We start from the raw sequence: 16,539 nt of genomic DNA, 5'->3' as shown, positions 1-16,539 counted from the left end.
ACGGACACGACTAAATGTACTACATATTATGGAATACTGTCATATATTAACTACACCGTACTTTATTTAATTGTAATTTATTAGTTGGCAGAAATATCAGATGAACTCTTCAGGAGTAAATTGAAGGGTTTTTATTGAAGAAACAATTTTTCACAAAGAATCAGTTCCAGATGTACTTTCGAAGTTTGGAAAGTCATCAAAAAGATCTAAATACAAATGTTCCATCATTGATCTCTACCCTCAGGTTTCTATTTCTACATGGATGAAATCTAAAAGCTCGTGTGTCTAAAGCCTCGGTCCCCACCGCCCTTAAGGCCCGTACACACCGGGACGAATATTCGCCAGGCGTTATTCGCCAGCGTTTTTTGTGTTCAAACCCAGGCGATTTTCGCTGACGGTGAGCCGAGCGAACATGCAATTTCATTCCCTGACATTAGATGGCGCTTAATGTAAAACAGAAATACTCCTGTACACAAGGTGGCGCTGCACAACTTTACGATTCTTAAAGTCGCTTTTCACTCAGAAGAAGAGAGCAAGTATTTACGCGCTTGTCAGAATAATACAAAGAAAACATGAATATTTCAAGCATCAGTAGCTCCAACTGGTACTTGGTAAGGGGATATTTTAGAATGTCCGTCATTATTTCTTCGCGGCAGTGTAGACGCTACTTGGCGTCTATCTTCTTCGCTGGTATGTGTGCTCAGCAAGGCAGTTTTGTGTTTGAGCGCCCCAAAGTTGTGTTTTACTGTAACTTCAGAAGCTCCAGACACGTGAGCAAAAGCGCCATTCTCATTGGTCGAGTAGATTTCGACGCGACGCGTCGAAAAAAAAAAACGAACCCGAGGCGGGTTTTTTTTTTGACGCTTTGGCGCTTGGCGTTTTTTCGCGTCGGTGTGCACACTCTCATTGGTGCCCTTTGTTTAGTCACGAGGCGTTAAACGTCGGCGAAAATCGCCGGCGAAATTCGTCCCGGTGTGAACAGGCCTTTATGGGTCGATGGGTGGAAGGGTCAAAGCTGTACGGGGACACAGGTGACCCGGACCAAATATCAAGGTGGTACGCTTACCACACGCACGACAATGGTACGTTCCATTTTCATGGCGTTCCTCTATGCGGCCGCTGAGCCTCAAGGGAACTGCAAGACACACCTGCGCTCCCCTTAAGATGCAGCCGCTCCTCTCTAGGACCCTCCATGGACCCGGACCACCTAAAAACCCAGCAGTACCTGGAGGTGTAAAACCCAAAATGAGCTTCGTGGAACAGAAACTTCAAAGTTGAACTAATAAATAAACTTTGTTAGGGAGAAACGAAAGCAGGTCAAAGCAGTGAAGATCTGAAGAACCAGACTCTAAGGATCACTAACACAAACCCACACAGCTGGGGATTGTGATTGACAACCCAAACTGACACAAGCTAAAACAGAACCACAGAAAAGTCTCCAAAAGTCCAAACTATAGAGCACAATTCTCTGATTTTTTCCCCCTGAAAATATGCATAAAGAAAAGAGAAATGATTCCCCTTTCCGCAGGAAGGACATCTGAATTTCAGGTGAAAGTCTTTTTTTTAGCTCATTAGTTGAACGTCCGTAACAAATTAAGCCTCAAACGTGGTTTCCTCTCCCAAATCTCATGTTTAGAGAGAGAAGAATCTCCAGCCGGGTGGGGTCTGAGCAGCTCTGAGGTGGACTAAATGGGATCCCTAATGGACCCTTCCACACTCCTGCAGCCGGTAATTAGAGTTAATACTCAAAGCTGCCAAAAGCCATTACTGTGAGAGACGGAGACGATGAATGCTTTTTACTCGATCAATGACAATGACAGCTTTATTGATTTGGCTGTAACCTTTACTTTTAGCCATTTTACTCTATTGAAGTTTACTGTAAAAGAAAAAAATTCCTTAAATGTTTAGATCTGGAAACTTTTTATGACAGCGAAAATTTGAAAAAGTTCCTGTAAAAAAGCAGATTTTTGGTAACAAATGTATTTTAAAAATTGTTGAATTGCTTTTGGAAAAGTTTTCATTATTCATTTTTATCGCAAATATTTATAACATGTTTATTGATTTTAAAATCTGTTTTTGATTAAATAAATAAATAAATACTATTATAGTTTTGTAAAATAGTGATAACAATACAAGTTATTATTAGGACTTTAACTGTATCACGATCTGAAAGAAGAATAAAACATGAAAGTTTCAATAAATTAGACGACTTCTTTCTTCAGATGTGAGCCTTTTCTCAAGGATTTGCAATAATCATAATTTCTTTTCTTATTCCTCGTGAAGCTCTTTGTGTTGTCAGAACTCAGCATTTGGTGAAGCTAAACTTTGTCTGCTTGGAATTTATTTGAAAAAATCTACTTTCTGCATTTCTTTTAAATGCAAATGTTGAGATGTATTTCAGTTGAATTTATTTTATTTGGTTCCCACAAAACAATCACAAAAATAATGCAATATCAGAGGAAAAGAAAGAAGAAAACTGATTATTTCTGCCTTTTTTACTTTATTAATTAATTGATTCGTATTTGTTTCAGTGTCCCTATTTTTCATGCATTTTGTGAAGCATTATTTCACACATTGTTCCTATGGATTAAAGTTTAAAATGCAAAAATGATTTTGCTCATTTATATTAAAAAGTTGTTTGAGAAAAATAGAAAAAGCTGCGCAAAATGTGGACAAACTTCATGCTTTTTGATTTATTTTCTGCTCATTGTCATAAAGAGGAAAAGTGCAAACTGGATAAAAAGTGACTCATCAATTCCTTTTAACAATTAAAAACACATTTTGAAATCAATCATTTTAATGCTATTGTTGTGTTTTCGTGTCTATTTTAACCAGAGGAGCCAAAAATGAAACGTTTGCTGCTTGATTCTGACCTCAAACCCACTAAGACTGAAGAAAAGCAGTTTGTTTCCACCCAAAAAGGATGAATTCATCTTCAGCTGCAGGTTTTGTTGTGCATTTTGTGATCATGGATGTAAAAGTTGAAGACAAGCAGGAACGAATCAGAGCATCCATCATCTCGATGGGATCAGTCTAAAGAAGTCAAGATCTGTCACTTCATGCTCTGCGTGATCAGATTGTGGCTTCGGAGAGGCGGCCTCAGGCAGACTGCGGTGAACTCACGCCCTCAGTCTACATGGGGGGGGGGGGGGGGGGGGGGGGGGTTTGAACCCGGGGCTGCAGGTCCACCAGCATCACATCCTGCCTCACAGAGAGCAAAGTCAGAGTCGAGGCGCGGAGACGCCACAGCCAAATGGGAGCGAGACGCAGGAGCTGCTGCAGTGACGCGCCGCGCTGCCCGTGGATTATTTTCCTCCGGAACCATAGAAAAGTGGAGCAGAGCCGTTCGGAGCCTCGCAGCCCCCCGGAATGATCTTGCTCCGTCTCTATGATGCTCAGGATTATAAACCGCGCCGGTCGGTGCTTGCTCTGCTTTGGGAGGATTTTTCCCGGATCAAGCTCGCTTTGACGTCCACGCGGGCCATCTCACCCATTTAAACGGCCTCCAATATTTATGCCGCAACCGGTAATTAACATAATGCTGCATTCCTGGTGATTTCGAGGCGCGAAGGACAACACGGAGTCCAAGATTACCCCCCAAACGCAGATTTCTGGCAGTCCCTGAATGCAGCTGTAATCACGCGCGGCAGCTTCAAGTGCTTAAATGGGTCCATCACGAGAAAGAGACAATCAAGCTCCTTTATGTCTGAAGATCAGCCGCAGTTTCTGCGCATTGTCTGTTATGAATAGACCGATCTCCAGTGGAAGCTCTTCACTTTATAAAGATTTTTCGATTTTCGATTTTGTGGCTATTGAAATTGGGGCGCGCCGCCTGTTTTTGCCCTCTTAGCTTGGTAGTTGTTGTTGCCCCCTTTTTGATTGGCAGTTGAAATTGACACTCGGGTTGCCTCTTATCAGGCGAAGCGTCTCAATCCTCCACTAATTGCAGATTTCGCGCCATCCTTTCCTTTTACTGGCGTTTGATTGCGCCACAGCCTCCCATTGCGCGCAAGAAGGATCGATCACATGTAGTCCCCCCCCCCCCCCCCTTCTGTTAATTGCATCAAAATTTTCTTTTGTTGCTAGGGTTTAAATGCAAGAGAAACCGTAATTCGTTGTTTTGGACCGGATATAGTGCGGGTTGGGTTAGAGATGCGTAATGCGCAGAGCAAGCTCCGTTTCTTCTCCAAATAGGCGGCATTCAAGAAGGAAAAATGGTGAGTCAGACATCTGGACGGGTTGCGTTTGCGGGCTTTGTATTGCTTTGTATTTCTGGTGCTTTTCCTGAACTTTACGCACGATGGAATGGCGCTGTTAGTTGATCATGAGGAGGAGAGTCGCCTGCTCCAGTGGGGATGTTTATGATCAGCGATCCTACGAAACTTATTTTCAGGAGAAAAAAAGAAGTTTAGATCAAACCACAACTGCGCGCAAAAATGTGGGATATTTGTTTTAATTCTTTGCGCAAAATGTTTAATGAGAACAAAAATGCTCCCTTAACCAAAATATTAGTGATTTATTTAAGAGTGGATTTGCTGCAAATGTGTTTCTTTACGCAGTCTAAGTCGGAGATAAAGAAGGAGTCCGGAGAATCCAGCCCGTCAGAGGCCGCCTGCCTCTGCTCCCCAGCGGCCAAAAACCAGTGCGCCAACTGCGGCATTGAGATCCACGACCGGTACCTGCTCAAGGTGAGGAATCACACCTGCCACCGCTCGAGGAAGTGAACCCCGCTCACCTGTCAGATGTCAAACAGGAATCCGATGCAACCGGTCTTCATTGAACCCCGTTTTCATGTCACAATAAAAGCCCCAGGCCTGAATTTCCGGTCGTTAACGGCGCCCTTTGCGTTCCGGTTCGCAGGTGAATAACCTGAACTGGCATTTGGGTTGTCTGGAGTGCTCCGTGTGCAGAGCGTCTCTGCACCAACACAGCAGCTGCTACGTCAAAAACAAGGAGATCTACTGCAAACTGGATTACTTCAGGTAAGAGCCACGTGACGCACGCACGCGGCACATTTGCTAACGTTAATTTGTCGACATTAAATTAAAATATTCTGACAGGAAATTGTGTCAATAAATGATCCAATACTGTCCCGTTTAGATTTCCAATTACAGAAATATTTTTAAAAGCTTTAGATTCTAAAAAATAAAATATTTGTTAGCAACTAAACGAATTGGTGAAAATTATTAACCGTGTTTAGATATTTGCTTTTAATTATTTGAGGCCTAAATTTAGAAAAAATCCGAGAGACTCGATCAAGGATTCTGCTGAAAACATGTCAGATAAATATTTTTTTTTCGGTGAGGAAACACAAGGCTGGAGTTCACTGATTTGGCCCTTTGACAAAACAAAAGTGAAATAAAGTAAAGTACGATTTCTTCTGCATTCTGTCGCTTATTCATAGTAAATCTGAAAATATGAAAAATGTTTCATTTCTTGTTTAAGTTTAAAAACAATAGAATTTGTAGTAAACATTAAAAAATGACATAAATAATAAAATAATTAAAACTATTTCCTATAAAAGACTTAAATTAAAAGAATTAGGGAAAAACATTTATGCAACATAAAAAGTTCTGCTTTGTTGCCAAGCGTAAAAATGTTTCAGTCTTAATTTTTTTATTTCAATAAAATAAACTGAATATATTGAATTTCTGACAGTTTTTCTAAAATGTGTTAAATGATCACCGCAGACTTTATTGATCCTGTTTCGATCTTCAGCAGATTTAGCATCTTTATCAGCAGCAGCAACATTTTTTTATAAATAACAATTTTTAGAAGTGGATTTTTTAAATCTAAACACGTGACTTGCAGCCTCAGACCTCACGCTGTGCGCAGCGGGCAGACCCTAAGTGCGCATGTCCTCCCCCTCCCCACAGTAGGTTCGGCACCAAGTGCGCGCAGTGCGGCCGCCAGGTGTACGCCAGCGACTGGGTGCGGCGCGCGCGCGGCAGCGTGTACCACCTGGCCTGCTTCGCCTGCTTCTCGTGCAAACGGCAGCTGTCCACCGGGGAGGAGTTCGGCCTGGTGGAGGGCAGGGTGCTGTGCCGCAGCCACTACGACATCATGCTGGACAACCTGCGCAGGGCGGCCGAGAGCGGTAACGATAATCCCAATAATCCACCGGATTGAGGATTACAAACCTTCATTTAGGAAAATTCACATCTTAAATACAGTTATGTTTATTATTTCAAAGCACCAGATCCGTGTCCACTTCATTCAAATTTATATTTTCCACACAATCCTGTGAAAAATCTGTAAAAAGTGATCTTTAAAAATTCAGAATGAATCGTCCTGATGATCTGGAAATTTCGGATTAGTGTTCCCTAAACAGAAATCAGAGAAACTCATTCAAACGATCTCATATTTTGGTGTTTTCAGAACTGTAATAGTATTGTCATATCCAGAAATGTTGTTGATTTATCAGCAAATCATTTAAAACATTTGAAAGGAAAAAAAGTTCCTCCAAATGTTTGAGTTAAATCTCTCGTGGCCGAATAAAAGATTGTTCCAGATTCAGAAATTATTATGAAAGCAGAAGAAAAAGAGTTTAACTAAACCAGAGTTATGACTGAACTTTAATAATCAAAGAAGAACCAAAAGCTCAACTAAAAATGATTCAAAGAGTCTTTTTTAATGCTTAAATGTGTAAATTAGGAGCACAGTCTCCAGATATGTCTCTCTTCCTCAAAGAGGAGCAAATGAATTTTCCTTAACTGGAGCACATCTTATTATAAATCCAGATGTTTTGGTTTTTTTGTTTTTTTTGGGAGGGGGGTATTTTAGAAAGTTTGTGTCTTATTTGTTCTGCAATTCGCAAAAACAAAAGAAATGTTTTGGTTATCTGAAATCAGATGCTTCTAGATTCCTATTTGCTATCTTTTTTAATATTATTAATGTGTTTTTCCCGTTGCAGCAAACAAAAAGCTCAAAACTGCTTCAATCCTTAAATACATTTTAAACTACATGAATTGAGACAGAATTGACTTTTAAGAAATAAAGAGACTCATTCATTTCAGAACGAGGAAAGACAGTTTGTTTTGTAGAAAAACCTCTGTTTCCTTGGCTCCGTTTTGCTCTGGAGTGATGAAACTTTTCCCAGCGGTGGTTTTGGTGGAGCTCATTGTGAATGTTTTTTATGGTTTCCTCTCCAGGCACGGGGCTGACTCTAGAGGGGGCGCTGCCCTCCGATCAGGACTGCCAGCCCAAACCAGCCAAGAGGGCGCGGACGTCGTTCACCTCTGAGCAGCTGCAGGTAAAGCATCCTCTCTGCAGCGAGCTGAGGCGCAGCGGCGCAGCTTTGCTCATCCGTGGCTCTGTCTTCTTGCAGGTGATGCAGACGCAGTTCGCCCAGGACAACAACCCCGATGCGCAGACGCTGCAGAAACTGGCAGAGATGACGGGTCTGAGCAGACGAGTCATACAGGTCGGTGATGACCAGTGTCACATTAACACTAGAAGATGGTTTGTAAAAGAAAAGGCTAAAGAAACTATAAAACGCCAATACTTTGATTGATTGATCTTTGAACAGAAAAGTTCACTTATTCAAATAGATCCCAAGCTTCTTTCATGCAATCTATCAAATTATAGCTCTTCCTGCCTTCTGCCGTCAGATTTTCAGGAAAATTTGGGAGTTTGTGTCTCAAAAGAGGCAAAGTTTTGGGAATATTTAAGAATTTTATTTAAGGTTTGTACTTTAAAACCGTTGGAGATGAAACTAGAAGTAGGTATTTAGTAAAAAAAAAAGAAAAGAGTAGCAGATTGACTGTGTTTTACACATTAACACCCTTTAGTGTGATGGGATCAAACCCCCCGCAGCCCGTGCCAAAATAAACGGGGCGACCGCAGTGACAGCCTGAAACCTCGCCTGCATAATGTCAGACGCTCCTCCCTGCAGCTGCACGCTCACGCTCTGAAATCCTCTGAAGGTCTGGTTTCAGAACTGCCGGGCTCGGCACAAAAAGCAGCCGCCGCAGAGCAGCTTCTCCCAGAGCGCCCCCCTGTCCAGGATGCCCCCGTCTCTGCCAGAAGACATCCACTATTCGCCATTCAGCAGCCCGGACAGGCCACACCTCCTGACGCTGCACAGTTACCTGGACAGTGAGTCTGGAGCTTTGGGTTTGAGCTCTTTTATTTGGTTTCTTGCATTGTTTTCTACTTAAAAAACAAAATCTTGCTCATCTTGCAGCTCCACAGTCCCTTTTCATCTGCTTCTGCATCCAGCTGATAGTTAAAAATGCCCTCCAGGTGCTGCAGCTTTGAGATGTTCTACCTTCTTTTGAAATTTGGCCAAAATGATTAAATTTTTCAGCCAAATAAGGCTCAGCTGCTTTTGTTTTTCACAATATAATAACAATAATAATAACCATTTGGATATTTTACAACTCCTTCATTTTTTCCCAAATAACACAGGAAAGCAAGATTCAGTTTATGAACATTTCAGTTTCAATGTAAAACTTCCAAGAAATGTAAAAAATGTGTCTAAAATAGATCAGATTAGATCAATAACTAAATAATGGTCTCACATTCACAGCTCATACTTCATATGTTAGTGGCTGGGTAGCTCAGTTGTTAAGGTGAGAGGCTACCACGCAGGAAACCAGGGTTCAATTCCCAGAGTGGGATAAACAATGGTTCATCACCAATCAATTACTGAATCAATGGCAAGCAATTAATCCCACTGCCTCCCAATCACCTCCCCAGGGGATGGGATTATTTTTTTTATGTTCTTTGATGGGACAGCTGTTTGATCGGATGGAAGCAGATTTATAGACGGGCGACAGTGTTGTGTTCTCCTCTTTAGTGCAGCAGAACGAGGTTTTTGCTGCTCTTTTCCTCCTCTATCGACGAGTCTCTTCTCCATCAGTCAAGCCTCTGAGCCGCATGCAGGTTGTGGCTTTTTGCCTTGAGGGTCTGAAAAAAACTAAAATCATGTTGCCTCAAGGCAGAATGCACTTTGAAAATACTAGTATTCATTCAAATTGGTGTAAAGTACAGAGATCTTTGTGTTTCACGACTAAATTACTGTATTAAAAGATTTTAAACATTTGTGTTTTAGGTCTGAAATGAACAAAATAGTTCATATTTATCAGAATAACAGACAAAATAATGCAAAAATGGCATGTTATTGTTTTAACGTGGAAGTATTTTTTTTTTAAAAGAGTGAAACAATTTCCAGTTGATTTTCTTCTATAAAATAAATCTGAACATTGAAATAAATCATTTTTTAAAGGCCCTTCTCTGATGAAAATTTGGTTTTTAGTGTTTTTAACATCTAGTTGCATTTTCCTGACCATGGAGCACATGTATAAAGAAAATGAAAATTGCATTTCTGAATATTTCTTTATTCAAATTGCTGTGAATCAGGTGCAGATAAAGAAAATACTGCTTTAAAAAGATTGTTTTTGTGACATCGAAAATACGCTGGGCGGGGCCACAAGCTTCCAGCTCCGCCCCTTTCTGATCCTCCACCTGCAGACACACAGATCCATGAACGTCTTTGTTTTCCTGGTCTGAGCTGGAATCTGGTTAAAACCTGTACAGATGGATTGCTCTTATTTTGCTCGCCGTTTGTGTTTCTTCTGCATCAGCAGGTATCTGTCAGAATTCTGTTGTGATGTTTGGTTTCATCACATCAAAAGTTCTGACCTCATTTCCTCGATTGGGACTGAACTGAGATTTCAACCAGTTTTCTTGCGATGCTCTTCCAGTGACGCTCATCATGCTCTCTGTGTTCTGTCCTTGCCGGTACAGCTCATCCTTTCTCCGTCCTGGCCGCCCCGGGTCACCTGACGCACCCGTCCATCTCCTTACCACAGCTCCCCATCAGCCGCTGACCTGCTGCCTCTGAGGAAGTTCTGTTGGCGTCCCGTCGGCGTCCGGCTCCGTGCTGCAGGATCTCTGCTGTTCCATCTGTGGCGACGGCCTCAAGCTGAGACGGGAATTGATTTAAATATTTTTTATGTAAAGAGGAAGAGTTCCCTTATTCCCTTTTCCCACCATCAGGTCAGGACTTTTCATTTCGTGCACCGTGAGCTTTCTAAAAGCAAAAATGAGTCAGTGTGACAGAAAACCTCAGCCTTTTTTGTCTGTTTGTCATGAGCACATCTGCAGCTTTGTCGTCCTTGTCCCGTCTTCAGAGGCGTATTTATTCAGAGCAAACCTTTTTTTAAAAGCACTTTTAAATGTGTCTCCACGTGAACAAGTTAGTGACTGTATTTCTAACAGAAAAAAAACTGCTATGATTTAATAAAATGTATGGGATCTGTTCTGAAATGGATTTAAAATGAAGATTCATGTGTGTGTGTGTGTGTGCGTGCATCTGAGATTATGACGATGCAGTCAAAGGGAAACTGGGAAAGAAACTGATGAGACTGCAGCTCAAAGTGAAGCCAGAATCCTGGAGATGCACTGCAGCAAGAGGTCACAGCAAAACACCGAAACCAGAAGAAAAAGACTTAAAGCAATAAAATGATCAGTCTGTGAAGCGAGGCATGAAACCTGAGACTAAAATCTCAAAATCTAGAAACAAGGAGTTCTACACAAGCATTCAAAAAGGAAAAATATGCTAACTGCTAAATAGAATTACTTCAAAATGAATAAACAGCCCAATAAGAAGTATTTTTATAGCAAATTGTAGTTTGTTATGATTACAGTGACAAAAAGTAGAGTAAAAAGTAGGTGTCGGCCCATCTTAATAAATCCTCATAAAATAAAAAACTACAACTTATTCTTAGAACATCAATCTACAGTTTTGTTTCCAAAATAAGCACCAGCAGAAACCTAAACTGAACCGGTCAAATTCAAGGTTTTATGAGTCTTAAATCCAGTTTTTCTATCGTCAAGAGTTGGGAGTTTTAGGAATTTGGCTCATTTTGATAGTCTTTTCCTCATTTCTAGATCTCAGCTCAGGGGTGGGCAAACTATGGCCCATGGGCCACATGGAGCCCGTCGAACTATTCAGTCTGGCCCTGAAAGCTGGAATAAATTATATTGAAAATCCCTAATAACGTTTTATTTGCTGATGTGTCGCCACTCATAAAATAAATTGACCTTTAGGTGCAGTGTAATGTCATGTGGTGTTGGAAGATGTGTTGTTTTTTTTAAGGTTCACGTGCGTTTTCCGAGTCGGACGGTCATCTTTCTGGTCATTCAAACCTGCTAAAAATCTCTCTCGAATGTCTAAAAACAAGGAGAAATCTTTGCAAGGATCCAAGAGTTTGCACTCAGACCAATACTCCTCCTCCAGCCTGCTCATCATCATCATCATCCTCATCTTTAGCTTCTGTAACCCTCTGGGAGGACAGTAGGATTAATCTGCTGTGACTTCACAGACAGATAAAGCCAATCGATCAGGCAGATTGCTGAGCTTTTTTAGGGTATTTACAGACCAACTGTAGCACTTAAGCTGCTGTGGAACAAATGAGATATGATGAGTTCAAAGACTCTGACTCTTTAGGTGAATCAATACCATCATTAGAACAAAAAACACATTTTTATGGTGCAGTGACCAGAAAGTGTAGCTCAACTGCAGAACTATTTACTGTTGGCTTCTTTTCTCAGTGCATTTCCAGTGGTGCTTTGGCAGAGAACACATCACTGTTTCACACACAGAGAAAGAGCACCTCAGGAAGGAAAACACAGAAGTTTGTCTCCATGTTTTGGTGGAAAGAAGACCTCGCTGGAGTGTGACGTCTCCACGATGGACAAAAGACAGACACTCCGATGAAAACGTGCCGGGAATAAAGCAAGTGAATGAGCTATTAAAGGGCTTCAAATAACAATATAATAAAGAAAAAAGCAGGTTTGTTTGAATCCTCCACTAATTCAGACATTTTGTTTTTTGGTATTTTACAGACTTTAATATTGCAGGATGTATCAGGACTGAATGTATCCGCATTTTCTCATTTATCCTTTTTTAAAACATTAAAAGGTTTGGATCAAAAATGCGATGAAAAGAAGATAAGAAAAACTAAACTAAACCTTTTAAATATTTAGATAGTGTCAGAAAATAAGATCAGAGGGAGGAAAAAGGCTTAAAATAAATGAGAGGAAAAAAAGTATTTAAACTAGTTATTTATTTATTAGCAATTCTTAAACATTGAGCCAAAAGGTTCATGAAGAAGTTCTGACCATTGGCTGTAAAAACAAAATGTAGAAACATTTTTACAGTCTGGTGCGTCAAACCTGGATGATGACGCGTCAGCATCCAGCTTCAACGCATACGCGTCCAGGTATGGATGCTGACACGTCGAACACGTCGAACCTGGACGCTGACACCTCGAAACTCGACGCGTTGAAGCCGGATGTTGACACGTCCAGGTTCGACGCCTCAAACCTGGACGTGTCAGCATCCAGCTTACACCTCGAAAGTAGACGCGTCAAAGCTGGATGATGACGCGTCCAGGTTTGACATGTCAGCATCCATACCTGGATGCGTATGCGTTCAAGCTGGATGCTGACGCGTCATCATCCAGGTTTGACACGTCGAACCTGGACGCTGACACCTCGAAAGTAGACGCGTCAAAGCTGGATGATGACACGTCCAGGTTTGACATGTCATCATCCATACCTGAACGCGTATGCGTTGAAGCTGGATGCTGACACCTGGATGCTGACGCGTCAAAGCTCGACTAATGCATTAAACTTGGGTGTAAATTGTCAAGTCTGTTAACGCAAAGTTATTGGATTTATTATTTTTAAATAAAAATCTACATGAATGTAATTTTAGTGCATAAAATCACATTGGATGCAAATAAAGATAATGGGAAGTTGTGACTGTTGCCTTTAGTTTGACAATCAAACCTGTAATTTTGTGAAAATAAACCATCTCATTTTTGGATAAAGCAGCATGTCTCATTGCAGTTCTGGCCTCACACATTGCGTGATTATAAAAAAATTAAAATAAAAAAAATCAGACAAAAATGAGGAACAACCAAACTCACAACCTTTGTTTTTATTTCTTTGTATTTGACGGACGAGCCATGAGGAGGGCGTCGAGTCTTTAACTTATACCTTCGCCGCCTTTGGATCCTTGAGCATCAGTTGATTGAATCCCGTCAGGGAAGCTGCGGCGGCTCCTCAGAACAAAAAGCCGCCTTCCTGCCGAGCGCAGATGATAATCAGGCTGGCGCGGTTGGGGCCACCTGCCAGCACTACACTGCACAAAAACAAACTTTCTGCCTCCATCTCACTCCAGCCCGAAGGCACGTCTCCCTCCCTGCGTCCCCCCCCCCCCACCCAGAGCCTTTGAGCCACCCCGATTTGTCATCCTGCCATGCGTCTGCCTCTGTGATTGGCAGCTTCAAGTGGTTGCAGATGAAAATGGGCCCCCCATGCTAATGAATAGGCCTCTGATTGCAGAGCCGCTCGCTCGCAGAATTACAGCGTCGGCAGCCTAATGAGCAGATACACTGCAGTGCCCCTCGTCTCCAAGTATTCACGTTCCCATCCTTCATGCTGATGAGCTCTCCGCTGCACAACAGTCAACAAAACCTCTGTGGCAGATTTCAACACCAGCCATCTTCATCAGTCTCCTCCTCCTCCTCCCACCCAAGTTTGCTTCAAAGGCTGTACAAAGCTGACAGGGCCTTCACTTTTTTTTCCTGTCAGGACATAATCTGACTGAGATGATCAGCAAAAGTGTCTGAATATCAGAGGAGAGAGTTTAAAAAAATAAAAGGACTTCAAATTAAACACATTTGAGCATTTTAAAATAAAAGTGATGGATGTGATGAAATCTGCTCCGTTTCTTGAGCTTTATTGAAAAAGTAGGACCAAAAAAAAAAAAAAAAAAAAATCACAACATAAAAACATTGGATCAATAACTGACATGATTGGAAAAGTTTCATTTTTAATCCCATTTTTTATAGAAGGAACACAGTCTGCAGATGCAGCAGGAAGGCATCCATCTTCAGAACGGGAGGAATCCTTTGTGACCATTGGGGTTCACCCTGAGCAGGTCGCCAGTCTGTTGCAGGAGCGCAGGCTCACACCTAAAGGACAACTGGGACTCACCAACAGCAGGTTTCTGCACTGTGGGAGGAAACCTGAATGCGTTTGAATGTGGCGTTTGTGGTTGAAGCAGCTCCTCCCTCTTTCTGGAGGTCTCTTGAATCCTTATGATGATCCGCTGAAGGTCGTCTATTTAGCTTTTTGCCACATTTTTGTTCTTCGAGTCTTTCCGTTGATCTGCTCGGACAGCGCTCTGTGAACTTTACCCAGACTACGGAGGGGAATCAGGGATTAATTACATCAGGGGAATCTGTGCAGGCGCCAAATGTCACACTGTGCAGGTCAACAGACATTCAGAGAATTTTCCTTCAAAAAGAAGCTGCTCTTCAGAAAAAAAAGAAAAGAAAATAAAAAGTTCATCAAGCTCCATCCAACACCTGATTTGAGACACGAGCTTCAATCTCTAAAGTTGTCTCCAAAAATGAGACAACACTTCACACAGTTCCTTTGGGCCAAGACTTCCCAGACTTTGTGGCTTTTTGTGTTTGCTTCTCAGCGTGGAAGTTGCGCAGGCCTCCATTTAACTCTGACTAAAATAAATGCGGTGCTGAACTGCGTTCAGTGTCAGGTTTCCAAACAAATCTAAATTTATTCACTTTGATTCTCTTTGCTATAAGACCAGCGTGGTGCAGACCACAGAAAAATAAGCACAGCCTCTCATGTGTGAAGCACCACTCTTACAGTAGCAGAGCAGACGACAACAATTCTCCTCACACACTAAAGAAAAGTCAACATTGGAAGATTTTGGAAATTTGATGCCCGTTTTTGAAAAATAAAAAAAATCAAAGCTTTATTCATTGGAAACTTTAAATCCGAAAGACTTTTTTTTTTAAAAAAAAGACATGCTGAAGAAAAGCATGCGATCTCTGAAATGAACTTTTTCTTTGCCATCTAAAAAAAAAAAAACAAAAAAAAAAAAAAAGAAGAAGCAGATTACACCAAACTGCAGCCTCTGTGTTCCCAAATGTTCCTCCAAACTCATTAAAATTAAATAAATCAACTTTAATTTCAGGGATGAACCGAACACATGCAGGTTTGCAATGAGGGGATGTTGTGCAACACCAAACATCTTACAAGAACAAACTTACTTTAAATGAAACGATCCGCTTTGTAGAGGAAGAAGACTCAGGAAGGACTCAAACATATCCAGTGTGTGCAGAGGCTTGAGTGAGACCTGGACACACTCCAACCCTAAATGAGATCATTGCAGGCAGCTGTGACCATCTTCAGGTGAGGCCAGGGGGCGGGGCATCCAAACCTGCACACAAGCAAAAGGCAAACCACAACATTTTGTTCATGTGGACTTTTTACATTATAATGTAAAAAAACAAAACACACACACACAATAGCTTTGCAAATACAGATCTGAAGCCTTAGTCACATGCACCTGTACAGGTACAGGTGGGTTTTTGGGTTGCCCGGTCAGTGAAGAGCCGCAGTAGAGTCCCACTCAGTTCGCAGGGGTCTTTTATTTATGATTATGTCGTATTCAGCCAAAATAAAAAACACCTGACAGGACACAGTTTCTGCAGAGTGGCAGAATTTCACCTTGGAGTTGTGGGCGGGACTGTTGGCATAGCGCAATTTCCCATCATGCTGATCCATCACAATTTGAATAAAGAAAAACTTAAAAACAGAGTTTTAAACTCAATTTTCTCTCTCAATGTCCTCCATCATGAGAAAAAGACTGTTTTCATTGGAGTGGGTGTTCATGGGGGCAGAAGTTCCCTGAGTCACCTTAAAGGATGTCAAACAAATGGAACGTACCATTGTCGTGTGTGTGGTAAGTGTGACGGTGAAAGCTCCGCCCACTTATGACGTACGGGTGATGCTGTCGTACGGCGTCCTTACGCCACACTGTTTTTTTTTTTTGTTTTTTTTAACTTGTCCTGTCCAACAGCTAGGCAGACAGATGAGAGCTGAGGGCCTCTTGGGTTGGACATATTTTACTTTAACAAGAGGGGTTATTAATCTTCAGACAAACCAAAGGTATGTCTGAATAAACCCCTTTTGTAATTGAGGCCAAACTTTATTAATTTCAAACATGTCTGAAAATCTTTGGTGTTGGACCGGACGGAAAAGGAAAGAGGGGAAGAAGAGAGAGGGACGTTAGAGAGAGGGGGGGTAGGGGGTGATAATAGGAGGGGAAGGGGGATAAGACCATGAAGCAGCATAAAGCAGCAAGTTTACTGGTTGTTAATCATTATGGTAAGGTTCAAATGTAAAAAAAAACAAAAAAAAAGGGCGGAGCCTGTCCACACACACACTCAAATGTTATAAACACACCTGTTAGTTGCAAAAATGTCCACCTGTCGACATGTACACAAAACAGATAGTGTTCACACGCATACTTATGCCTTAAAACCAACTAGTGTGAAATATTTCAGTCATTCAGTCTGTTGAGCTAACACCTGTGCTCAGGTGAGTGTTTATGTTCTTCTAAAATGGATGGTGGAACGTGAAAAGAAGGAGGGAGAGTGCCCAGCCATCCCCACCCCAAGACCCCCACCGCACCAGCAGCGGCAGCCG

General features: G+C 41.7%; 1 protein-coding gene and 1 long non-coding RNA gene across 3 annotated transcripts; one reads left to right on the top strand and one right to left on the bottom strand.

The window, feature by feature from the left end:
* The first annotated feature begins 3,185 nt into the window (after window positions 1-3,185).
* On the top strand, window positions 3,186-10,451 carry LOC101173393 (LIM/homeobox protein Lhx6). Of its 2 annotated transcripts, none has more exons than XM_023958194.1 (8): window positions 3,186-4,217; window positions 4,560-4,688; window positions 4,861-4,982; window positions 5,880-6,097; window positions 7,152-7,252; window positions 7,328-7,423; window positions 7,926-8,097; window positions 9,751-10,451. In XM_023958194.1, exons 1-8 carry the CDS (start codon window positions 4,215-4,217, stop codon window positions 9,831-9,833), a joined length of 924 nt encoding a protein of 307 aa, XP_023813962.1. In that variant the 5' UTR covers window positions 3,186-4,214; the 3' UTR covers window positions 9,834-10,451. The 2 variants fall into 2 exon arrangements, with proteins under 2 accessions (XP_023813962.1, XP_011477076.1); XM_011478774.3 differs by having other exon boundaries at window positions 3,187-4,217; window positions 5,877-6,097.
* Window positions 10,452-13,832: 3,381 nt separating this feature from the next.
* On the bottom strand, window positions 13,833-15,253 carry LOC105354671. Its single transcript, XR_909241.3, has 2 exons — window positions 15,099-15,253; window positions 13,833-14,221 (listed from the first exon to the last, which is right to left on the bottom strand). It is a non-coding gene; the product is annotated as an uncharacterized LOC105354671 (long non-coding RNA).
* Between the last annotated feature and the right edge of the window lie 1,286 nt (window positions 15,254-16,539).

This window comes from Oryzias latipes, chromosome 9, assembly GCF_002234675.1.
Source record: "Oryzias latipes chromosome 9, ASM223467v1".
Classification (NCBI taxonomy): domain Eukaryota; kingdom Metazoa; phylum Chordata; class Actinopteri; order Beloniformes; family Adrianichthyidae; genus Oryzias; species Oryzias latipes.
The sequence above is the reverse complement of the archived record's forward strand: the minus strand, read 5'-3'. Positions and strand labels throughout refer to the sequence as shown.

Bases quoted from the DNA above. Each gene is read 5' to 3' on its own strand.
- LOC101173393 (XM_011478774.3), top strand. The intron at 4,983-5,876 runs GTAAGAGCCACG...CCCTCCCCACAG, and splicing joins TGCAAACTGGATTACTTCAG to TAGGTTCGGCACCAAGTGCG. The intron at 8,098-9,750 runs GTGAGTCTGGAG...TTGCCGGTACAG, and splicing joins GCTGCACAGTTACCTGGACA to CTCATCCTTTCTCCGTCCTG.